General features: G+C 39.8%; 1 protein-coding gene across 1 annotated transcript in view; it reads right to left on the reverse strand.

Annotated features, from left to right (window-relative positions):
- Positions 1 to 26,505, reverse strand: part of LOC149451455 (signal transducer and activator of transcription 5B) — a 333,063-nt gene that overhangs the window by 21,442 nt on the left and 285,116 nt on the right. Inside the window, exons 11-15 of the mRNA XM_089690636.1 lie at positions 16,724 to 16,903; positions 14,652 to 14,739; positions 7,815 to 7,937; positions 5,080 to 5,172; positions 2,332 to 2,538 (exon numbers count right to left, since the gene is read on the reverse strand). Of these exons, the coding sequence (XP_089546762.1) occupies positions 2,332 to 2,538; positions 5,080 to 5,172; positions 7,815 to 7,937; positions 14,652 to 14,739; positions 16,724 to 16,903 (691 nt within the window). The remainder of the gene's footprint in view (positions 1 to 2,331; positions 2,539 to 5,079; positions 5,173 to 7,814; positions 7,938 to 14,651; positions 14,740 to 16,723; positions 16,904 to 26,505) is intronic.

Below are 26,505 nucleotides of genomic sequence, written 5' to 3' on the forward strand. Positions count from 1 at the left end.
TGTTAAACAGTTCTAAATAGAAGCGCTGTCACTTTAAACAAGCTGCGGTTTTCCAACAAACTTCCAGCAGTGCTGAAGCCCCTCAACAGTATATTTAAAGTAACAGCTAAAAATAAAAATTTTCAAAAAAAAAAAAAGTAAATCGTGAAAATTTTGGCCCTTGCATATGGGGCCATCTAGGAGCAGTGTGTTCTTCCCAGCGTTTAGTGCACCCAGGGGAGACAGGTGCAGCGTGAAGCCCCAATGCAAACAGCCTGTCAAAGTCTACTGCAGGTGGGTGGGCTGAATCCTGTACGTTGTGGCATCCAAACACCTGCATTCCTGACCTTAGTCCCTGATCGCACAGGGCCCTAAACATGGGTACCACTCGGTGCAGTGTTCACATCTATGTTAAGTTCCATGTTTATATGGGAACTATACTCGCAAAAATGTGCACGTATTCTCAGCATATATGCACATTCTACAACACACTTCACTTGCAATGCATCCCTCCACCTGCACCGAGATGGCCATGATCCCCTCCTCACTTTGTTGCTGGGAAGTCCAGCTTCTTCTGATTTTCTTCTAGATTTGGAGTCTTAGAACATCTTAATGGCTGGGCTAATGCCTGTGCATTAAAGTTACTTCCCCCCAGCACTCACAGCATGCTGAGACTGTACATGAGAGCTGTGCATGTGCGGCTGAATGTACAATTAGACAACAAAAGCTGCAAAAAGCATTTATGGTAAAAGAAAACACAAAAAACACATACAGAGTCTCTTCTGCTACAAACATGTCAGTTTTTAAATAAAAAAAATCTATTAAGTTTTGCTTAAACCTTACCAAATCTGAGCTGAGAGGTGCTTTTAAAGGCTTCAACAAAGCTGTTTAAAGCTAGCAGAAAACTTAAATGCCTTGAAAAAAGTTCCATCTGTATATATACCGCTCTATACAAGTTGAAGCTTAACCACGTAACCTGGGGAAGGTTTTACCCCCTTCAAGACCGAGACCTTTTTTTGCTTTTCAGCACTGCGCTACTTTAACTGGCTATTGCTTGGTCATGCAACACTGCCCCCTCTTAGTTTTCAGTTTTAAAATTTTGCAAATAACCTTACTTCACAAATGTAGGCCAAAATCTATCTTACTACATTTCTGTGGTAAAATGAAGCCAAATAAGTGTTTATTAATTGGTTTGTGTGAAAGTTATAGAGTCCATAAACTATGGTATATATATCTGAAAATTGATCAGTCCTGATCTCATTTCTTTAGACCCTTAAAGTAAAAGGCAGGGCAAGTTTTTTGAAGTTTTAATTTTATGTCAAAATAATTTTTTTTTTCACTTTTTTTTTAAACATACTGTCACCAATGCAGTACAGCGTCATCATATGATTGGTTTGGCGGTGATTATACTGACTGGTGACTGACATGTTAAAAAAATGTAAATTATTTTCAATTCCATTTTTTCTTTTCACTTTTTTTTTCTTATTCCAGCCATTTTTTTTAAAATTACTTTCATCAGTAGTTCAGTGTCACCATAGTGAACAGTGTTGTTTTTTTTTTTTTTTTTTTTTACACGGTTATTGTTTATGGCAGTGATGTTTGCTGTTCACTGCTATATGCAATACTTAATTGTCATGAATGGCTTTCCATTCCTGACAGCTTGCTTTCTGTTGACATGCTGTAATTGGCTACAGCTAAATCACATGGTACAGGGTATGAGGAACCATGTGATAGCTGTGGGCGACTCATGGCTTCACAACACTAAGCAAGCAATCATGAATGGAAACCATTCAAGACTTTTTTGTTTACATTGTCATCATGTGATTGCCATGATAAATCATAGCGATCACATGATACCCCAGCTGCCGTGATCTGGCACAGGATCCTGCTGCTGTGTGCCCCAGGGGGCATGCTAGTACATTGCTCGGCCTGGCTGTGCCATCCACCAGCAGTATATGTACTGTTAGTGGGCCGCAAGTGGTTAATTACAGTATACAAGGTCTTATCTAGCTTCTGACTATTTATATCTCCTGACCTGTTCAGCGCAGATTTACCATAGTTGGCTTGTAAAATAGTAAATCACTCTGCAATGGAAGGCATGGAGGAAAAGTATGAATTGCTTCCTGACCATCAAAAATGTTTGGTGGACATTCACATCTTGATCTGAGAAACCCTGGGCTTTTGGGTCACTGGCTCTTTAGTTATATTTACAGCAACAAAACTAATAGAATAACCTTGAATGAGAGCCAGCACTGAGTACATGACCCATAAACTGGGCACAGGATGTGACTGTGACCTTCTATTAATATCTCCAGTCCAGATTGGAATATAAGATCTCACTTAGCCTCTCACCCTGTTGAACTGGGCCCAGGACACTGTCATGTTGTTGTAATCGTCCTTGTGGTTGCTGTTGTTATTGAAAAGTTTCTGAGCCAAGAACACAAGATTTTCATCACTGAGCCCTCGGTTGCTTTGAACTTCTGCCTTAAACTTCATATTCAGAGCCTCACACAGCTGCGGCCAAAGAACTTTGTCTGGAACTACAAATGGCACTCGGCCCTGCAAAGAGAGGTTGTTACATTTAAATCAAAAGATGTATGGGAAGCAGAACAACTGCTCAGAGAAACACAGCATGTTTTTGCCATACAGGTGACGAATTCAAAGCTTTGTTTTTATAAATCTCCTATTCTCCATATTGCTTCAACATTTTCCCCAAGAAGGTGGAGGGTTAGAAGATTAGAATTAAACCTGGTGTTAGACTTTAAAATATGTAAACCCTCAGCTTGTAAAATAAGCCATTCAGGTCAATCTCTTCAGCTCCACAATTCCTGACCAGGCCATTTTTTGCGATATGGTGCTGCATTACTTTAACCAACAATTGCGCGGTCATGCAACACTATATCCAAATTAAATTTATGTCCTTTTCTCCCACAAATAGAGCTTTTTTTTGTGGTATTTGATAACCTCTGCAGCTTATACTTTTTGTGTTATAAACAAGTAAAGACCAACAATTTTGAAAAAAACAAAAAAAACCCTTTTTATTATTCTACAATAAAACATATCCAATAAAAACATACATGTTTTTGGTCAAAAAATCCCAATAAGTGTATATTGATTGCTTTGTGTGAACGTTATAGCGTCTACAAACTATGGTATAGATACTGCAGTTTACGCCATTTTTTTTGCTATACAGCGCTGCACTAGTTTAACTGACAATTGCGCGGTCATGCAGTATGGTACATAAATTAAATTTATGTCCTTTTTTCACACAAATAGAGTTTTCTTTTGGTGGTATTTAATCACCTCTGCGCTTTTTATTTTTTACGCTATAAAAAAAAGTTTGAGAAAAAATTTTTTTTGAGAAATTTAAAAAAAAAAAAAACAAAAAAAAAAAAACACGATATTTTCTTATTTCTGTCATAAAAAATATCCAGAAAACCCCTAAAATTTCGTCATAAATTTAGGTCAAAATGTATTCTGCTACACATTTTTGGCAAAAAAGTTACAGCGTTTACAAACTATGGGACATATACTGGATTTTTTTTTTATACCACTAATGGTGGTGATAAGCATCTTATAGCGGGACTGCAATATTGCAGAGGACATTTTTACACTAACTGACACTTTGTGGTAACCAGTGACACTAATACAGTGATCAGTGCTAAAAATATACACTGATCAATGTTCTAATGACATTGGTTGGGAAGGGGTTAACATCTAGGTGATTAAAGGGTTAAGTGTGTGCTGTGTTTTACAGACTGAAGTGTAAAATCATGTATATACATGGGGGGACCTGACCACGCTGTGCTCTTATGCCTAGTGTGGTCAGTTTTAATAGGAAAGCAGAGGGACTAGCAGGAACACCAGGAATTTCACACAAAGGAATCAATACAAAGAGAACAGGATCATTTTTCATACAAGCATATGGTGCAGCAGGCACATATCAGGAATAGGAAATGTGGAGCTTATATATTCTTTTAAAAGGTTAGCACTGAAGTTGTAGTTAAAGCAGAGGATTTCAAGCAGGTCACCAATAATATAATGTATGCAAGTGCATTACTTGTACATTGCTACTGCAAAGTCACCACCACACATACAGTTCCCATCCTCATATCAGAGCTGATATAAACTTTGGAAATTGGTCCTGCCCCATACACAACCTGATTATCACTCATTATAGTTGTCTCTGTTCTAGTTGGACATTTTCCCTCACGTCCTGTACTGATATACTTTTTGTCCTAGTAAAAAAAGTTTAGCGAATATAAAATAATTTGGTTGGGCTCTGCAATGCACACTCGACAAGCACCATATCTTTATTGCCTTTATAGAGAGGCTCTGAGCTGGGAATACCCATTACTTATATGTATATTTTTTTTCTTTTCCTTTTTTAAAGTATAGGCATCATGCTTATTTAGGATATACATAAGTTAGTAAATTATACAATATAATAGTGTTTTAAGATTTCTGACTTGCTATCCATTAAAGCTAAAAAATGTTTGTAACTTTTTGAATAGTCACGTTAAATAAAGAATCCTTGGGTTAGTGTTTTACTTTAAAGTATTAGGAAAAAAAAAAAAAAGGACTTAACTTTGTGGTATCAGGTAACACTTTTAAAAATGACTATATCTATGATCCATTAGTGTGATGGTCAGTGAGAAGAATTACCCTCTTACAGTTAGCTACAAATATCAATGGTGTCAGTGAAAACTTATCTGAGAGGCAGAAACTGCTCAATGCTCAAGAAACACCTGATAATCTCTGGAGGAACTCTAGTTGAAAACCCCCGGTTTAATGTGTCAAAGAACAATGCTGAAAGTGCAGTAGCCAATTAGAAAACAAGTTTTACTTCTCTGTTTATGTTCTCCAAATAAAAGATGAAAGGGGCTTCTCTTCTCATATATCTACAAACAAGGTTTTTAATTAAAAAAATATTTTCTCTGTATAAAGGCACTCCGATAAACAAAGTACTCCATTAGGTTTGTATTGAACTTTGAGTCTTGGTATAATGTATAGTTTAATAACATATATGTCACATAATATTAAATACATAGAATACGGGACATATTACTCGTTTAACACCTGCACAAAGTGGTCACTTACTGGCTCAGCAAATGCATTGTCCCACAGAACTGTCGCTGTGGCATTGTTGTCTTGGCTTCCGTGTACAATGACCACAACTGGGAGAGACAATGTCTGAAATATACAGAATGCAATTAAAGTTGAATTCCAGAAAGATAAAAAAATCTCTGTTTATTTGAGGTATGATTTTATTAAAGTAATAGTAAAAGGCAATGAAAAATAACAAAAACAAACATGTAATTACTTACCGGCTTTGTGTAATGATTTTGCACAGAGCAGCCCTGATAATCCTCTTCTCGGGTGCCCATCTGGTACTAATGGCCCCTCCCTTCTGCCCCCAGAGCAAGCAGCTTGCTATGGGGGCACCCAAGCAGGTTTGCAGATGAGCCACTGCACTGTGTGTCTATTCACACACAGATTCGTGACTCGATCCTGCCCCCTCTCCTCATTGACTCATTGACTGTGACTGACAGCAGCGGAAGCCAATGCTGTCTCAGCCCCAGACTCCCCGGAGAGCTGAGGTTCTTGTGCACACTGCTGGATCGTGATGTGGATCATATAAGTATTAAGAGGGGCTTCTGTACACAAAAGGTTTTTTTTTACCTTCATGCATAGAATGCATGAAGGTAAAAAACCTTAAGCCTTTACAACCTCTATAACCCCGTGGCTACCGGGCATTCACCCCCTTCCTGCCCAGGCCAATTTTCAGCTTTCAGTGTTGTAGCACTTTGAATGACAATTGTGCGGTCATGCAACACTGCCCATATGAAATTTTTATCATTTTTTTGAGACAGATAGAGCTTTCTTTTAGTGGTATTTATTCACCTTTGGGTTTTCTTATTTTTTGATAAACCAAAAACAACTGAAAATAAAAAAAAAATAAAGTTTTGTTCTTAGTTTATGTTATAAAATTTTGTAAATGAGTAATTTTTCTCCTTCACTGATGTGCGCTAATGAGGCTGCAGTGATGGGCACTGATAGGCTGCACTGATAGGCAGCACTGATGAGGAGGCACTGGTAGAAAGCACTGATGGGCATTGACAGGCATCACTGGTGGGCATTCACAGACATCATTGATGGGTACTGAAAGGCAGTACTCTTATATGGCACTGAAAGGAGGCACTGACTGGCACTGTTAGGTGGCAGTGATTGGCAGCACTCAGACAGCACTGACTGGCACTGATAGGTAGCTCAGATGGCCACTGATATGCGGCACTGACAGGTGGCATTGATGGGCAATGACCGGTGGCACTGATGGGGCTACACTGATTATCAGGGCACTGATCATCAGTGCCCTGATGATCAGTGTAGATGTCCCCTCTGAGGAATGCCAATTACCAGCTCTCCTCATGAGTTGCCAGCGTGACAGCTTGTGAGGAGAGAAATGCTGATAACCGGCATTTCCTTATTTACATGCGATCAGCTGTGATTGGACACAGCTGATCATATGACAGAGCCGAAGTCATTGACTCTTTCCACTGATCGGTGATCCACTCTGTCCCAGGGACACAGCACACCACCGATTGCCGTGCTGCGCGCCCCCGGGGGTGAGCACGCGCGGTTAGAGTGGAAGGATATCATATGACGTTCTCCTAGAATGAGAGAACCGCCTTGCGCCCATCATTTCCTTATATGGCGAGCAGGAGGAGATTAACCAACTCCTGTCAAGAGCATTTATTTTTTCATGTTTTGCATACATGTCAAAATCTGCATTTTTGGATACAAAATTACTTTAAATCCCTAGATTATTATACATAATATAAAAGCACAGGCCCTGTAGAACACAAAGATGGTTGTTGCAATTTATACAATATTTGCACCACTACATATCAATTGCATATTTTCAGGAAAAAATATCAAATTAATTTTAGTACAAACACAATAATATAACCAAAGTTTGGTAAAATAAAAAGAAGGGGTTGTGTAGAGTAAATACCAGATATGTCAAGTCTTAAAAATTGAGTGAGTCCATGGTATCCCAAAAAGTAAGGTACCTAAAGTCTCCATTGGCAATGCTTTAAGAGCCTTTAGGCTCATTAGTTTAGAGTTAATTGTTAATTATGGCCCTAGAATTATTGCTTTCACTTACAAATATGTTGAAATATTAGATAGCTGACATAGAGGACTTCCAAATTTGGTCATATCAGCATTAATGGACTTAATAGCAGTACAAAGGCTAACTGCATAAAAAAAAGAAAAAGAAAAAAATCTACATCAGCAGTCTAAGACAGGCTAATGAAAACTGAATTTCTGCACACCACTGCTCTTTGCATCTGATTACAATATGCCATATATGTCAATTGAGTACATGTGGTCAATTTATATGGGTCAGGCACGACAACTTTTTGCTACTGGTAAAATTCAGGTAAATTACCTTTCATACTGTACTTCTCCAGTAAGATCCTGTGGGATTTGGGCAATGTTTAAAGTACATTATAATGTAAAAAAACTACTCATTAAATCATGTGTGAAGTATACATACAAACCTGTTATACAAGCTGTATGTTTTGTTTTAAAGTACAGTACTCTAAAGAATGCTTCAGTTTTTGATATGAATTCCCACAAATTACATTGCTAAAATTCATGTCCTACTCAGACTATGGTGGCTAGAAGCGGACAGTGAAGGTATTTGGAAATATTACATACAGCTACAGAATTTTGGTACTGGAATGCATAACATTAAACTGCACCTTCAAAGCTGCATAGCCATCCTTTAAAAATACAAGGCAGTCTCACAGGAACCACCGAGTACTTACTTTGACCTGGAACACTAGTTCATTTCCACCCACACTGAACTGAGACTCAAATAGGATGGTAAATTTCTCCTCTGTTACAGATTCTGCCCCCCGCCTGTCGGAACGCTTAATCCGCTTTAGAGACTGCAGGAAGGAAAATAAAAAAGTCATGCAAACATTCATCTCATTACATTTTTTTATTTTATCTGGTTTTGCTACAGAATAAGAAACATGATGCATACTATAATCATTATACTCATTTGACTATAAATATCACAAATATATATACATTTTTTAGAACAGCGGGAATGTGTTGTTTACTGTGAAGAAAGATTATGTGGATCCCAAAGTTCCAAAATTGTGAAGACAATGATGTGTGAGTTGATGCACATGTTCTTTAAGATTCCATTAAATGGCTCCCCCAAAAAGAACTGAGCCTGCACCAGGGAGAGGCTGTGAAACCAAAAAAACCCCAAAACAGGTGTAACAGCATAATTACCTGATAAGGAAGAAATAGACCAACATGATGTGGTCAACAGAAAACAACAAAGGGAAGCGCAGGTCCCCAAAGGGAATCTTAAATAAAAACAGATCTATAAGAGAAGATAAGCAAGTCTACACGTGAAGACCCAAGCCTTACACTCCCAACCCTCAGGATTCAAGAAGAAAGGTTCCATGATATTAATGAGGTTGACTGGCCAGATAACCAATCTTGTAAGAGATATCCAAAGAATATGAGCATTATATTCCATAAGCATAGCTAAATGCCCCCTGGGACTGATCGAAAACCCAAGGTTTCCTACTGTGAAGTCAGCCTCGGTGAAGAAAAGGAGGTAGGGTGCACAAGATGTATCCCTACAAGGGTAGGCAGGGATGAAGATATTTCACAACCCCAGACTGGCACACTTGAACACTAATTAAAGAAGAGGAAGCAAAAACCCATCCACACCCAAAAGATGTCTCTGGGGCCTAACAAACTAGCTCTGCAGGACTCGCCTAACCTTGATTCAGAACAGAGATCTAGAAATCTCCTAACCAGCCCTGTTCTAGCGAAGCATCCAGAGCCTTAGAGTGAAGGGCAGGAACCCTAGCCACACTGCCCAGAATATTCATCTGATTAAATACAAAACCAAGAAAGGGATCTCATGAAACTTCCCCAAGAGGCTGTGGATCAGCCACAGAATAAGGATCTATCTCCAGGTGATCAGATCCCACGAAGGCCTCCGGACATACTCTATCCCCAACAGCAGGATCCCAGAGTGTACTGCCGTCTGACAATCCAGGGGAAAACAGAGCCCTTCAGCAGGAGCACTCAGGTGTAAAAACCTCTTCTGTTGGAGTGGAGACTACTGATTGAGAACAAACAAAGGGCAATACATTGTCTCTCTGGAAGACAATTTGGTTGAGAGTAGAACTTTCAACGTCACTCAGTGGAGGGACCAGGCCAAAGCTTTTCGAAGGTCAAAGTCTTGCAGCATCTATGTGCAACAAAGTCAAGATAAGGAAGTCAAATCACAGTGGGATCCCTTGACAAAGTGGGTATCAACTGTTCTGAGGAACAAGACTTAAGCTCACAGAATGGGGATACCCTGGCATACTGGACACCCTGGGAAGAAACCACCTCTTTTATGCTCTGAGTAAATGGCAGGAGACTGCAGTGCCTATAAAACAGCCTCTTCAGAGATAGACTGTTGGGGTTATAAATCTGAGCCAGCTATAGGGGCCTGCATGCCTGGTGTGATTCAAGGGCTCAGGAGGGTCACAGACTCTGCAGGTGATGGCGCTGTGGCATGCTTTGAGTCTCTGCAGGCAGAATTCTCCGGCAGCTGAGCACAAACAGTTAAAAAATCCAGAATGGACATGAAAAAGGCCTCAGCCAATGGAGCTGAGGAAGCCTCCTTTAATAAGGGTCCCAGGTTCCAGATCACAGGCACATTAGATTCTTCTGGAGATACCAAGTACCCCCAAAACTACTAGTGGAGCATGGGCTTAGGTTACTGTCCTTCCTCTCTGTGTCTTAGAGAAGACATGTTGCTTCTGCATAGTGGTAATGCAACTGGGGCAAAATATGAGGCAAACTCACAAACCTGAGTATTTGGGGGAAGGAGTGCTTGGAGCACACACGTCACTTTGCCCAGTAGATTATATGGCTGTTCGGTTGCTAAGTCTTAAAGGGTAACTCCACTTTTGTAGCAAATAAAATATAGCAATTAAAACAATACTATAGTATATACAATTGCTATACAAGCCATATTGTACCTTTCATTTTTAAACTGTAGCACAGTCATTTTCTGCAAATATCAATGCAATATGGCAACCTGGAGGCATTCTGTATACAGCCTGTGTACAGAATGCCCCCAAAAATGTAATTTACTGCTTGGGTGAAAAACTGCATTTGGATTCAGGTCAGGTTTTAGGCATCCTCTGCAACAAACATGTCATTTTTAGTGACATACTCCTTAAGGGTTATTCATTGGTAAAAGGAGAAAGAAACTGCAATTCTTCTAAATCAGAACACAGAAAGTGCACCAGGTGGTGAAAATGAATTAGTCACTCCAATTCAAAATCAGTATACAAAGGATATAGTACAATAGCTTTTTTTTCAGGGTGGAAACCGGCAGGAATTTGTGATAAAGTTTTATAAACTCCTTGCAATGTAACTAGATCACCCAGAGGGGGATTATTTTTTTTCAAAAAGTGAAGTTCCTCTTTACTCCTTAGAGAGAACATTGCAAAGGCTGATCATGTAATAGTTTAAATTAACTGAAAATGTATTGAAAAAATAATCATGAACTCATAAAAGATAAAAAAAAAAAAGATAGGGGCACATACACTGGCTGCTGGGCCACACACCTTCTGGGCTACATCCGACATCTGACCAGTCCAGGAAGAGAACGCCTGATCAGACTGCAGAGATAATGGCACTGCTGGGAGCCATAAATGCTGAGCAGTCCAGGGGGGTTTTGGCTGATGTCCACTTGGATGACGTGGAGTGTGGTGTATGCCAAAAAGGGATAAACTCTTTAACCCTTACAGCTATAATAGCAGCATTGGAAGGAAATTTAACCACTTGCCCTCCAGAGGATTTACCCCCCCCCCCTTCCTGACCAGGTAATTTGTTTGCCATATGGCGCTGCAATACTTTGACAATTGCGCGTTCATGCAACGCTGTACATAAATGAAATGTATGTACTTTTTTCCCCACAATAGAGCTTTGCTTTTTTGGGATTTGATAACCTTTGCATCTTTTATGCACTACAAACAAAAAAAGACCGACAACTTTGAAAAAAAAGAAAAAAAAAAACACAACTTTTTCTAACTTTTTACTATAGTACATATCCAATAAAAAAAATTTTAAGAATCAAATTTCTTCATAAATTTAGGCCAAAATGTATTCTGCTACATGTCTTTACTACAAAAAAATCCTAATACGTGTAAATTAATTGGTTTATGTGAAAGTTATAGTGTCTACAAATGGCGGTATATATACTGGAATTTTTTTTTTTTTTTAAATACCAGTAATGTCGGCGATCAGCGACTTATAGCGGGACTGCGGTGGACATTCTGACACTGGGGGGAACTGACTAACTGCCCCTGACATCCGCAGTGACGCTAATACAGTGATCAGTGCTAATAAAAAGCACTGACATTGTACTAATGGAACTGGGTAGGAAGGGATTAACATCTAGGGCGATCAAAGGGTTAACTGTGCGCTGTTTAACATTATGTGCTGTGTGTGTTTTACTAGGGAGACTTGCTGCGTTGTATTTCTCTGCTGAGAGAGACCTGTGATGTTTACACACAGGTCTCTCCCCTGTCAGCTTTACACGGCAGGTAATCTCTGGCCAGGACCCGGTGATGGACATCCCTAGCCGCTAATGGCAGCGCGCACTCCCTACCCGGAAATGCAAATCACGTATAGAAGAGTGATTTTGCGCAGCCCTGCCACCCTGTAGCAGTAGTTCTACTATAGGGCGTCTAAAAAGCGGTTAAAAAAAGGATCCAATGGCATAGACAGTGGGGTAACTCCCAGTGCGTCAGCTTTAATGGCCTTATACAAAAAGTCTTCAGAGAGAGAGAGTAAAACATGGAGCTGTGTCACAGCTGATTTTTAATGTATTGAGTAAGCACACCATATAGCCAAACTGCTTTAACAATAAATTTGTATTAGGCATATACAGTACATAGAATCACCTAGCAGGTACAGAAAACCAAGTATATCATCTAACATCAAGCATAATACAACAAAGATGTACACTTCATTGTTGAATAACAGCAAAGAACATGCATGCATATAGGTGCAATGAGCTACACTTAAAATGTATTAAGTTAAGATGTTCAGAAATTCATACAGGAATACAATACCCAGAATAGAGTAAAAAATTAAAGCTAAGCCAGAACCTGGTGAAAAGAAGGAGGAGGAGGAAAAAAACAACGTTACGGGGATCCAAAAAACCCATTTCCCAAGAAACTCCAACCTCCTGGAAGAAAAAGAAAAAAAACGGAGGAATGCTGGTTGGTGAGGGGTTATACAGGGGCTGGCTTACAATTTTACTGGTTGCCAGTGTAGGTAGAAGACATAACTTGACTGCTTCTGAATTCCTGTGCCCCTCAATAGACAATGAAAAGAAAGAAGGAAAATGTGGCTTTTTTAAGTGAAAGTTATTTAAAAATGACAACAGACAGCAGCATAATGCTATAAAGGGGGAACGAGGTAGTAGACTCGTTCCCCCTTTATATTCCCCCTTTATACTCGTTCCCCCTTAAATTCAACCAACATAATGTCTAAAATATTGCCTGAAAGAGACTTATGACAGAAATAATGGGACTGCTGTTGCCAACCCCTTTCTGCAAATTAAAGCTTCTTGGCTGTTATACTGACAAATTATTGTCAATACTTTTGAGCCCAGATAAAGTATGCAGGTTGGGAAAGTCAGAGAACAGCAATAAATCCTTACCTGCATACATGTCCTGGGTTGACCCAAAGGTATCCCTGAAACCCTGAGAAGGTAAAGACTGACAAACAGAAAGCCTGAGTAGTTTGAAATTGAATAATCAAATATCTGTGTATTTCAGGACTCTAAGAAGATGAAGAATGTTCAGGACTGAAGCACCCTTGAGAACCTTAGTTCTGAAACACTGAATGCCTGAAACGCTCAGGACTGCAGCACTGAATGCCTGAGAAGGTCATGACAAAAGCTCTGACTACCTAAGAAACTCAGAACTGAAGAACAGAATGCCTGAAAAGCTCAGGACAGAAGCAACTAATCCATAAGAACCTCAGAGAACCTCAATGCCATGAGAAGCCCTTAGAGTCCCTGAGAAAATTGCTCTGAACTAAAGCACCTTAATAATGTGCAAATAGTTTGTGTGAAGTTGCACTCACTTTTAATTATGCATAATGGCAACGGCCTACACATATGCATCAACTAAGCCAGGGAAGCTATATAGTAGAAGACATCATCATTTGCGAGCTGAAGATAAATGCTAAAAATTCATAGGGAAAATGTAAAACATGATATAATAATGGTAAATATATAACTGAAATTATATGTAGCCCTGGTCTGCAGAACCGACAGAAAAGGAGAAGCTGCAGTTTCCTTTTGTCTGCTGCTACCCTTGTTTATGTTTGCAGAGGAACATAGTGGAGAAATAACAAATACTCCTGTGGAAAGGATTTTGTATCTGATCAGTGGCAGACTACATTCAGATTCTAGATTCACAGCACAGCTGTAAGAAGAAACTCTTATTGTAGAACTGTGTACAGCCACCATAAAGCCCGTCCTCTACACAATAGGAATAAGGAAGAGGACATGGACTGCTAGGAATGCTGGAAGCAATGGAGGATTGTGAGAGGTAAATTCTTTACAGACTGACCAGACTTAGTGGACAGGCAAAGAAACTATAAACCCCATATTCATGAGAGCTCTGAGAAGAGGAAGTGGAGTTCTGGTTGTTCTTCTCGGGTAAAAAGGAGAAGGAGTGTGCAAAGAATCTTCAGAGGGATGAAGTGAACTTCAGACTGCCAGCAGGCCACTAACCACCACACCTAAGACGGAGAGAGAAAGTGGCAGACATTCTGGAACACCATAGAGTACCAGGAATGCTGATGGAGCCTACTGCCTGATGAGGGGAGGACACAAAGATCCTGACCGGTATGCTGCTGACAGGGAACAGAGGGATATCAGAGGAGTTGGCCAAACTCCACTACACCTTGACAAAGAAGAACAGCGTAGCCTGCAAGGATCACAGAGCCAATGCCTTTACCGGTGCTTGAAGGGACATTATTCCGAGCGTTCCAACATAAGAGTTGGGCCCCAGTGAGCAGGCCAGTAGAAGAGAGAGAAGGTATATTATAGACTTCAAAAATGTTATGGTGGGGTAACTCTCTTTAGTAGGATTGCCCCAATATAGGGTTTAGGAAAGGTTGCTCTCTATGCCAACTGTTTGCTTTCCACAGTATATTTCTTGATACTGTTCACCCACTTGCTGTACATTGCTATTGTTTGTATCATTATTGTCCTTATCTCTTTGGCCATCAGGGTACTACAAATATATCTGCAATAAATGCTCCTAATCCAGCCAGGTGTGTCATAGGGCATGGTGCCATTTGCAGAGTCGTCAGCAAAGGAACAGAGGACATGAGAAGCAGAGGCTCCTTCGGGGGTAAGAACTACATATAAATCACATGCCCATTGCATAACTCTATACTTCTGGAAAGTGGATAACACAGCAAGTGCTTAGACAGTATAATGATGAAATACAGCTTATAGGATAATGAAAGTAACATGAGAAGTATGAGCCATGGTTCATCAATGATGTGAATATTTCACCAACAAAGCAACTGTTAGAAACTACCATATTCCTGAAGTGAGCGCTGAGTGTTCCAGTAGCCTGGTGGTACTCCATCACACAACAGTTGTTTAGAATCTCTCCACTGCTCTCACTGTAACAAAAAAAAATATGGGTCAGCAACACTGGTCACTACACACTGTGATGTATTACAGCACAATATAGTGATAGACCAATATGCAACTTGCAGTGGCAGAACATGGAAATGAACATCTGGGGAAAAAAAGAAGCTAATTCAGATAAAAGCAGTGATGGGCAGAAGAAATTTGGCTAATTCAGGCTGTAGAGACAACCATGATCAACAGACATGATTAGGAGGACAAAGATAATCAAAATACTGAGGCACAGGTGAGATTAGGGGAAGACTAGTGAGAGGAATACTGAGGCACAGGTGAGATTAGGGGAAGACTAGTGAGAGGAATACTGAGGCACAGGTGAGATTAGGGGAAGACTAGTGAGAGGAATACTGGGGCACAGGTGAGATTAGGGGAAGACTAGTGAGAGGAATACTGAGGCACAGGTGAGATTAGGGGAAGACTAGTGAGAGGAATACTGAGGCGCAGGTGAGATTAGGGGAAGACTAGTGACAGGAATACTGAGGCGCAGGTGAGATTAGGGGAAGGCTAGTGACAGGAATACTGAGGCGCAGGTGAGATTAGGGGAAGACTAGTGAGAGGAATACTGAGGCACAGGTGAGATTAGGGGAAGACTAGTGAGAGGAATACTGAGGCACAGGTGAGATTAGGGGAAGACTAGTGAGAGGAATACTGAGGCACAGGTGAGATTAGGGGAAGGCTAGTGACAGGAATACTGAGGCACAGGTGAGATTAGGGGAAGACTAGTGAGAGGAATACTGAGGCGCAGGTGAGATTAGGGGAAGACTAGTGAGAGGAATACTGGGGCACAGGTGAGATTAGGGGAAGACTAGTGAGAGGAATACTGAGGCGCAGGTGAGATTAGGGGAAGACTAGTGAGAGGAATACTGAGGCGCAGGTGAGATTAGGGGAAGACTAGTGAGAGGAATACTGAGGCGCAGGTGAGATTAGGGGAAGACTAGTGACAGGAATACTGAGGCACAGGTGAGATTAGGGGAAGGCTAGTGACAGGAATACTGAGGCGCAGGTGAGATTAGGGGAAGACTAGTGAGAGGAATACTGAGGCGCAGGTGAGATTAGGGGAAGGCTAGTGACAGGAATACTGAGGCGCAGGTGAGATTAGGGGAAGACTAGTGAGAGGAATACTGAGGCACAGGTGAGATTAGGGGAAGACTAGTGAGAGGAATACTGAGGCACAGGTGAGATTAGGGGAAGACTAGTGACAGGAATACTGAGGCACAGGTGAGATTAGGGGAAGACTAGTGACAGGAATACTGAGGCACAGGTGAGATTAGGGGAAGGCTAGTGACAGGAATACTGAGGCAAAGGTGAGATTAGGGGAAGACTAGTGACAGGAATACTGAGGCACAGGTGAGATTAGGGGAAGACTAGTGACAGGAATACTGAGGCACAGGTGAGATTAGGGGGAAGACTAGTGACAGGAATACTGAGGCGCAGGTGAGATTAGGGGAAGACTAGTGACAGGAATACTGAGGCACAGGTGAGATTAGGGGAAGACTAGTGACAGGAATACTGAGGCACAGGTGAGATTAGGGGGAAGACTAGTGACAGGAATACTGAGGCGCAGGTGAGATTAGGGGAAGACTAGTGAGAGGAATACTGAGGCACAGGTGAGATTAGGGGAAAACTAGTGAGAGGAATACCGAGGCACAGGTGAGAAAGTGGAAGGAATACTGAGGCTCAGAAGAAATATAAAAGAGCAAGGTATATTATGGCACATGAGAAGTATGGGACAGGCAATATAAAAGGAAAATCAGGCACGAGTGAAACAAGGAGAGGATATACTGTATATATGAAATAGGAGGAAAAAAGGATTGGGATAGATCACAAAAAAGGATATGAAAGCACAGATGAGCTTAGGAGGAGAGGGGTAACAGAAGGGATCTTTGAGGCTAAAATGGTTAACAGGAGAGAGGGACATTTATACAAAAAAAAAAAAAGAAGACATTTGTCAATAGTTACTTGCGTGTGTTTTCATTCTTCAGCAGAGCCTTGGCCTGTACTTCACTGATAATGGTGGCTTTGACTTGAGGTGGGTTCATATGGACATTCAGTTTACCACCCACCAAAAGCCGTACTGTGGCTGCAAACTTAGTCTGTGTCTTCAGCACTTGAGGTGGCTGCTTCTCAATAATGAAAGTGCTGCAAGAAAAAGACATTCGTAGGCTGATAAGACAACAGAGACTGTACAATTCATGAAATAGTATCGATTAGAAATTGCACCCAATTCTTCATTGTAAAGAGGTCCTGAATGTGTGTGAAATAAGTACTATTTGTGATAGTTATAGCAACCAGCCAGGATACACATTTTACTTCTCAGCCTCAGCCAGCATTTTTATTATTTCTGAACAATCTATTATATTCATAAATAAATGCAAACATAAAAATTGCTGCGCTCTCCCAAAAACTATTTGAAATAATTAAATAAATAAATGAACTCCCTACTACACAAAGGGTCCCCACAAATGTGCATGTGCTATATATTTATATATAAATAAAAGTACCAAAAAAATTTGAAAGTTCCAAAAAAAACCCAAAGAAACCCCCATCTGCATCTGATGTGAATATCAAGTGATACAGTAGTAAATCCTCTTATCCATAGCAATTGTACGTAGTGCTCCAATTAGTGCTCCCCCTCCAGAGCCCCACTCACCACAGATAATTGACCACCTGGAATGGTAGGTCAAATATCTCTCGATGACGTCATATGATGAAACATGTAGAGCGAGCTTGATAGAGCTACATCTGTCCTCTGAGAAGGAATTGCTTTTTGGTGGGATATAAAGTGCCATACACATGGTTTTAATGTAAGTGCAATTTTAAGTGTTTTTACCTAATAAATACAGTGTTACGCTATGGAAGTTTCCCTTTGATGTTTTGATGGTGGTGGAGGAGTACTGTGGAGATTCTGGAGGAGTTTTGTCACAAACGATTGATCTAGAGGTGTTTCCATTATGGAGTCTGTCATCAGTGTATAGAGGTGTCAAGACCACACAGACGGCCAACTTTCCTGCAGGTGAGCACTGCAACATCTCATGCGATATTTGACCTACCATTCCAATTGGTCAATTATCTGTGCTGAGTGGGGCTCTGGAGGGGGAGCACTATGCACAGGGAATTGGTATGAATAAGAAGATTTACTGCTGTATCACTTCACAACACTGGATGCGGATGGGGGTTCTTTTTTTTTTAACTTTCAAATTTTTTTGGAACCTTTATATGTTTGCACAATTATTGGAACTTTAATATATATATATTGTTTTACACAATTTCACTGTATACACAGTTTCATGGCATTGTATACAGTATGTGCTGTTTTTAGCACTATTGTCATTTAAGCACCTTGTATTTACTTATTAGTTTATTTGGGATTTAGTCACTGGAGAGGAGGGATATAATTGCCAGCGCACTGGGCATTATAGCACAGGCACATTTGTGGGGATTCTTTGTGTAGTAGGGAGTTCATTCATTTATTTAATTAATTATTTAAAGTAGTTTTTGGGAGAGGCAGCGCAGCAATTTTTTATGTTTGCACTCACGCATTTGTTCACCGATACACATTTGTGATTTTGCAAGCAGCAGCCAGTCTAATTGATCAGTCCTTTGCGCAGGTTATAATCACATATACATAAATAAGTGTCTGTTCCAGTGACATATGGTATAAATCTAAATTAAATGGTGAGTTGCAGTTACTAAAAGACAGACAGTCTCAGATATAAAATTTGTGTAATGTAACCGCATACTAAAAATAATTTTCTATAAACGTGATCAATTATATGTGAACAGTCGGTGTTTACCATATATCATCCTAATTCAGTTCAATAATACCATCAAATTCATGTGATAATTGAATCACCTGTGACCACACACCACCACATGTCCATTCCCTGAGCACAAACCTTTACCACTTTTCCTTCAGAGGATTTATGCCCCTTCCTGACCAAGCCATTTTATGTGATACGGAGCTGCGTTATTTTAACTGACAATTGCGCAGTCATGCGACCCTGTACCCAAATTAAAATTATGTACTTTGTTTCCCACAAATGGCTGCAAAAGGCCGCAAATTTACGCGATTTTGCACGCCCTGTAGCAGTATTTCTGCAGCAGTTAAACTAACATCTCTTAGGCATGCATGGTCCATAAAAAAAAATTATATATACCATCCCAAAATATGTGAGTCTCTTTAAGCAATCAAAATCTCTAGTTTAGGCATACGATCTTCCTTTCCAGCCATACATAGAATAATAATCTGTTCTGATCCCGTCTCGTATGCATATATTAGGAAGAGAGAAGTGCTAATAGTGTAAAACTATTAAAATGTATTAGCCACTTAAAAGAGTTACACTTACATTGTATGAGTGTCTACCTGACACTTAGAATTACTCACTCAGTCAAATGTGCACCGCATATTCCAGCAATATTGTCAAGCCACGAGCTAGCAGGCTGTGCAGAGTGACGTCACAATCTCAACCACATCTTACGCCTTTCAGCGTCAAGCCATCATCGGAGGTCACCTTTTTGGACCATGCATGCTCAAGAGTTGTTAGTTTAAACAGAGGATGAGTACAGTGTGTGCTCAGGGAAAGAACAAGTGGTGGTGTTGCGCTCCCAGCACAAAGACAGGTACGCAAATATGTGGCCCCATGGAAAAAAGCCCAGTTCTGTGAAGCCGCATATTTGTGTGACGTCAGCGTGAAGGGGTTAATTTATATTTATTAGATTATTCACATTTATTCAGTTATCACATGAATTTAATGGTACTATTGAACTGAATCATGATGATATAATTGATCACGGTTATAGAAATTGATTTTCAGAGCGCGGTTGCATTGCACGAATTCTAAATCTACTATTATAGCGTCAAATATAAACTACTCTCTGGCACATTTTTTTTCTCCATTTTTCATGATCTGCATTTTTGGTGAGAAAATTATTTAAACCATCCAGATCATTCAATGTTTTTCTGAGGCAGAGGAACTGTAGAAATAAAAGATAATTGAAATTTTGTTTTGTGCACGATAGTTGAAACCTGTGCTCTTGTGCTATTTTTTCAGTGCTGCTCCACCTCCAACACAGAGAACTCAACAGATAAATATGACCACCCACTACAGGTAAGTCATAATGCGCTTGTTATGCTTCATGTACAGTATATGGCACTATCCACCACATCCTTAATTTAGATGTTCTGCTCATCTCTTCCAGCCACATGTATCATACCACAAAAAAAGGAAGTAGAAGGAGACCGCCAAAGTGTATTTAGTACACCTGGGATGGAGTTATCCTACATGGTTCTAGAGTGGACATCTGAGGTTTTTATGGTATTTTACCTACATGTGAATTTTTCCCAATGCTGGGTTATCACTTGATGTGTGAGTAGACTACATTGTTTTAAATTTAATAAAAGCATTTTAAGGTTTTATGCTATGGTGGTCACCCTCTACACTTCCTTTATTATGTGGTATGATACATATGGCTGGAAAATAAGCGGAACATCTAAATTAAGGATGTGGTGGATGGTGCCATATAAATCAAGCATAACAAGTGCAAACTGAGGAATGTCCACTGGACCCTTGCTAAAAATAATGCTCATTTCACAGCTCGTGTTCTCCTGATGCAACAGCCAGGAGCGGTGAAACTGGTTTATTGGGATACCGTGTTCCATCTCTGTTGAATAGATGACTACCTACTGAACTGTATTTAATAGCATTTACATGGTTGCAAATTTTTTTTTGCTTCATGTATTTTGTTTTTTTATGGATCATGAGATGCCTGAACTGAGCACTGACTGACATTGTGTGGATGGTTTGATCCTGGCTCTCATTTATAGTATGGTGCTGTTGATCTAAAGATAATTTCTTTCACCGGTAGCACAAGCTATCATACCTAATGGTATTTAAAGTGATATTAAATGTTCTTTTTTTTTTCTCTAATAAAATAATATTCGTCATATTTACTGGCTCTGTGCAATGGTTTTGCCCAGAACAGCCTCGATCCTCCCCTTCTGGGGTCTCTAGTCGGCGCTCTTGGCTCCTTCTCTTTGGCAAGTGTCCTCATAGGAAGCTGCTTCCTATGGGGAACTCATGCGGGATTGCTCCTGAGCCATCCTGTCTGTTGACACAGACCCGGCAATGTGGCTCAGCTTGCCCCCCCCCCCCCCCCCGCTCAATGAACATAAGCAAAAGAAGAACTCCAATATACAAACAGCAGACTTCTTTATTATTTTATTATTCAATCCATGAAGATAAAAAGAGAGAATACAAGGCTCTGGGAACATCTGTAGACGCATTTCCCACTCCTTTAGTGCTTATTCATTACTGAAAGCTCCATGAACACTCACTCCCTTTGATCCTACATCAACAGGTGAAATAAATCAACCCAGATAACCCCTCCCCACATGAAGCAGAGGGATTAACTCGTCAATAACAAACATATGAACTAATAGGAATATCCAAAGGAGCAGTGTTCATTGTTTTTGTTAAAACAATGTAACTCAAAATGAGCAATAATATATAAGCACACAGTCAACATACATGAATTGGAACACCCAAGGAAAACACAACCACCAAAATAATAATAAAGAAATAATGGAAAAAAAACTCATCTAAGAAAGAAAAAAAATAAGCAAAAATACCATTAAGACAGAGTATATAAATATATGCACATAAATATCATATGAATAAGCGGTCTCTTTATCTGAAGCACCACACTGATTTACCAACATCATACCTCATAGTTCGCTCTTCATAGGTAGATGTGGACATAGCAGTTTCTTGGTGGAGTTGTCCAATTGCGTGTTGAAGGGGGAGACATTATTATTGTATTTACTGGCACCCGGTCTTTTCGGTGTGTAGTATTTCATATTTAATATTTCAGTAAATATCCTGAATATATGAAGACATTTTTAAAAATTTGGTAATTAAATTAATTGCTTATTCATATGATATTTATGTGTATATATTTATATATTGTATCTTAATAGTATTTTTCGCTCATTATTTTTCCTTTCTTCTTGGATGAGATTTTTTAAAATTTTCCATTATTTCTTTATTATTAATATTTTAGTGGTTGGTATACAGCTTTTTTGTTTTGTAGTTGTGTTCTCCTTGGGTGTTCCAATTAGTATGTGTTGACTATGTGTTTATATACAGTAAAATAGGTGTTGAACACGTCCCCATTTTTCTCAGTAAATATATTTCTAAAGGTGCTATTGACATTAAATTTTCACCACATCTCGGTAGCAGCCTATGCAATTCATACATACAAAGAAGTTCAGAAATTAAGTTATTTGTAATAAAATGGAATGACACAGGGAAAAAAGTATTGAACACGAAGAAAGGGAGGTGCAAAAAGACATGGAAAGTCAAGACACCAGCTGAAATCTATCAGTAATTAGAAAGCAATCCTGCCCCTTGTCAGTGAAAATTAATATCAGCTGGTTCAGTCTCAACTGATGGCCTATAAAAAGGAGTCTTATTACCAAGGTGTCATACAAGAAACATCTCATGATGGGTAAAAGCAAAGGGCTCTCTCAAGACCTTTGAAACCTTATTGATGCAAAATATACTGATGGCATTGGTTACAGAATGATTTCCAAACTTCTGAATGAGCACAGTTGGAGCCATAATCCGGAAGTGGAAAGAATATAATTTCACCATAAACCACGACCAGGTGCTCCTCACAAGATTTCTGACAGAGGAGTGAAAAGAATTATCAGAAGAGATGTCCAAGAGCCAAGGACCACTTGTGGAAAGCTTCAGAAAGACCTGGAATTAGGTACAAATGTTTAAAAAAAAAAAAAATAGGTAATGCACTCAACCACCATGGCCTGTATGCACGCTCACCACGCAGGACTCCATTGCTGAAGAAAAAGCATGTTGAAACTCGTTTAAAGTTTGCTGCACAACATTTAGACAAGCCTGTGAAATACTGGAAGAATATAGTCTGCTCAGATGAGACCAAAATTTTACTCTTTGGATGCCATAATACACACCATGTTTGGAGGTCAAATAGCACTGCACATCCCCCCAAAAACACAATACCAACAGTGAAGTTTGGAGGTGGGAACATCATGGTGTGGGGCTGTTTTTCAGCATACAGTACTGGCAAACTTCATATCGTTGAAGGAAGGATGAAAGGAAAAATGTACCTGGACATTCTTAATAAAAATCTGCTGCCATCTACCAGGATGATGAAAATGAAATGAGGGTGGACATTTCAGCAAGACAACGATCCCAAACACAAAGCCAAGGAAACTTTCAAACGGTTTAGGAGAAAGAAAATAACCCAGCCAATCACCTGACTTGACTCCAATAGAAAATTTATGGAAAGAACTAAAGATCAGAGTTCACAGAAGAGGCCCACGGAACCTTCAAGATTTGAAGATGGTTTGTAGAGGAATGGGCCAAAATCACACCTGAGCAATGCATGCGACTAGTTTCTCCATACAGGAGGCGACTTGAAGTTGTCATTACAAAGGATTTTGTACGAAGTATTAAATAAAATTTAATTTAACGTGTTCAATACTTTTTCCCTGTGTCATTCCATTTGATTACAACTTAATTTCTGAACTTATTTGTTTCGGGTTTCTTTGTATGTATGTATTGTATGGGTTGTTACTGACGTGTAGTGAAAATTTCATGTCAATATACCTTTAGAAATATATTTACCTAGAAAAATGGTGACATGTTCAATACTTATGCCCTTTGCACTAATGTTTATTTTGAGTTATATTGTTTTAACACAAAAACAATGAACACTGCTCCTTTGGATATTCCTATTCATTCAAATGTTTGTTATTGACGAGTTAATCCCTCTACTTCATGTGGGGAGGGGTTATCTGGGTTGATTTATTTCACTTGTTGATGTAGTATCAAAAAGGAGTGAGTGTTCACAGAGCTTTCAGTAATGAATAGGCACTAAAGGAGTGTGAAACGCGTCTACAGTTGTTCCCAGAGTTGTGTATTGCTGCCACATTTGATGATTGTGGACCAAGCAGGCACACAGACACATCCAGCAGCATGGGACCTCTGCAAGATAAACCTTGAGCGGTGTGTACCCTGTATGCCGTTTACTCGGCCCCTTGTCACAGCATTTGATTGACAGCAGCAGCAGCCAATGGCTATCTATCTACAAAGTGAGGGACAGAGCCGAGAGAGCCTCAGCAGGGTGGTGGTGGTGGGGGGGGGGTGCATGTTATGTTACACAGGTAAAAACATTTAACCACTTTCCTGCCACCCTATATCAGAAGTACTGCACAGCAGAGAGATAAAAAGCAGCATGCCTCCCTAGTAAAACACACACAGCAGACAGTTAATGTGACGGGCGGGGCATCAGACCCCAGCCCTTCTCACCAACTTGTGACCAAAGGACCAGCCAATCTAAGACCGCGCTGCCACTTGCGTAACAATGCCACTCTCAGCTATGCCCTGCACAAAGATTTTCCAGCTCGCTGGACCACAATCTATGTGACAGCAGCCTGAGAGCGATTGTTACTGGGTCAGGTTAATTACGCAATTAACCCTTCACACTGCCACCACCACCTTTTTACAGAGAAGGAGGAAACTCACAAATCTTAGCAGTAACACTATGATGTTTGAATAAGCGTCTGTATACACAGTGCCACCGCAGACAGATGTATGCAGAGGGTTAAAACACACGGTAGCACTCTTCAGAGACAGGGATTCTTAGTTTGCATTAAAGGGCTTTAGAAACAGTTCAACACTTTTCAGAAAATAGGATGTATTACTAAAAAAGTCAAATTGGTGCAATAAAAATATTTACAGAAAAAGATGTAACAAATATATATATATATATATATATATATATATGTATATGTGTATATATATATATATATATTTGTTACATCTTTTTCTGTAAAAATTTTTATTGCACCATTTTGACTTTTTATATATTTATTTATATAAATAAATAGAGAGAGAGCAATAACACAACAGAGAGATAAAGAAAGGAGTTTCAGAAGGTAGGATACCTGCAGAAGTCCTTGGTTTAAGCAGAGCTCAAGTGTCCTGAACAAAAGGGCACCTTTTCTCCCAAAGTTGGTTCCTGATGTTAAAAGGGAGAATCTCTTCTTACCTCTCTCCAGGCATGACAGCCTTTTCTAGTGTCCCAGCAGGGGGTGTCTACTGAAGCCAAGGGCCAATCACCTCATTTGGGGAGGGGTGTTAGGCCCTGGCTGTGACCCAAATCCCTCCCAAGTTTATACCATGGTCAATAACCTTCCATAGGTACATGTAGCATCCTATCCACTGGTAGAATAATATGCAGAATCATATTCTGAACGTCCAGACACCAAATATGACATATCTTACCGTTCCATATAAAAACATATTGCTTTCTACTCTCGTGTAGGTGCCACGTAAGGGTGTAAGGTGTCAGGTGACTCGTATTAAAATGACCTGTCTGAATATATGCTTTGTTTTAATGTACCTTGTTCCTGTCGGGATTTATGAATTTGTATGAAAAGTGATTCAAGTGGGATGAATGTTTTACTGCCACTCTGGAATGCTTTTCATGTCCTGTGACTGACTGATTTATAGCTTTACGACCAGGCCAAGGCAAGAGTCTGACAGACATCATGGGACCAGCTAATTGGGATTACAACCATGTAGCGTATCCAGCTGTGCCTGATGCACTTGTGACCCCAGCATACACACACACCACATGCCATTCAAAAAAGGGAGGGGAAGACTGAACGGAGTGAGAATGACATTTGCAGAGTATGATACAAGATGGTAGATCTTAAACTGGTTGTCCGCGTCCAATCGCCACAGTTAACCCCTTCCTGCCCAGTGTCATTAGAACAGTGTCAGTGCTTTTTATTAGCGTCACTGGTATTGTTAGTGTCACTGGGGATGTCGGTGGCAGTTAGCTCCCCCCAGTGTCAGAATGCCGGCCGCAGTCCCACTTTAAGTTGCTGATCACCGCAATTACTAGTATAAAATAAATAAATAAAAATCCCAGTATCTATACCACCATTTGCAGATGCTATAACTTTCACAGAAACAAATGAATCTACATGTATTGGGAATTTTTTTTTTTTTTTTCAGCAAAGACATATAGCAGAATACATTTTGGTTTAAATTTAGGAAGAAATTTAATTTTTTTAAATTTTTGATTGGATACGGTTTATAGCAAAAAGTAAAAAAAATAGTTTTCTTCTTTAAAATTGTCGGTCTTTTTTTGTTTAAACGCAAAAAATAAAAACCGCACAGGCGATCAAATACCCCCAAAAGAAAGCTCTATTTTGTGGGAAAAAAAGGATGTAAATTTCATGTATGTACAGCTTGCATGTCCACGCAATTGTGAGTTAAAGTATCGCAAAAATAGCCTGGTCAGGAAGGGGAGGGCGGTAAATCCTCTGGACGGCAAGTGGTTAAAGGATAAGTTCACTTTTGGGAACATGTTACATGATGTTTATATTTAGAATCTTGCTGACAGAAAGATCCTGAGTAAAATGTTCTGTACCTTGCATATGCACACATATACATATGAATAAATGTGCATACATTCTTTTTCATCCTCTTCTAGTTGCCAGTGTTGCCTTATACAGATGTACGCATGCATACACACATACATTTCTGCACTCACTCTTAACATTTTCTATTTCTGTTTTATGGCTCTGTAGTCATTGCTGTGTTACTGATCTGTGTGTACTGTTCCATAGACAATAATGCACCTATGCTCAGATTAGTAAAAAACATGATATTTTTTACTCTAGTGTGCAA

This window comes from Staurois parvus, unplaced genomic scaffold (genome assembly GCF_062004578.1).
Source record: "Staurois parvus isolate SC_StPar_1 unplaced genomic scaffold, SC_StPar_1.0 ptg000538l, whole genome shotgun sequence".
Classification (NCBI taxonomy): Eukaryota; Metazoa; Chordata; class Amphibia; order Anura; family Ranidae; genus Staurois; species Staurois parvus.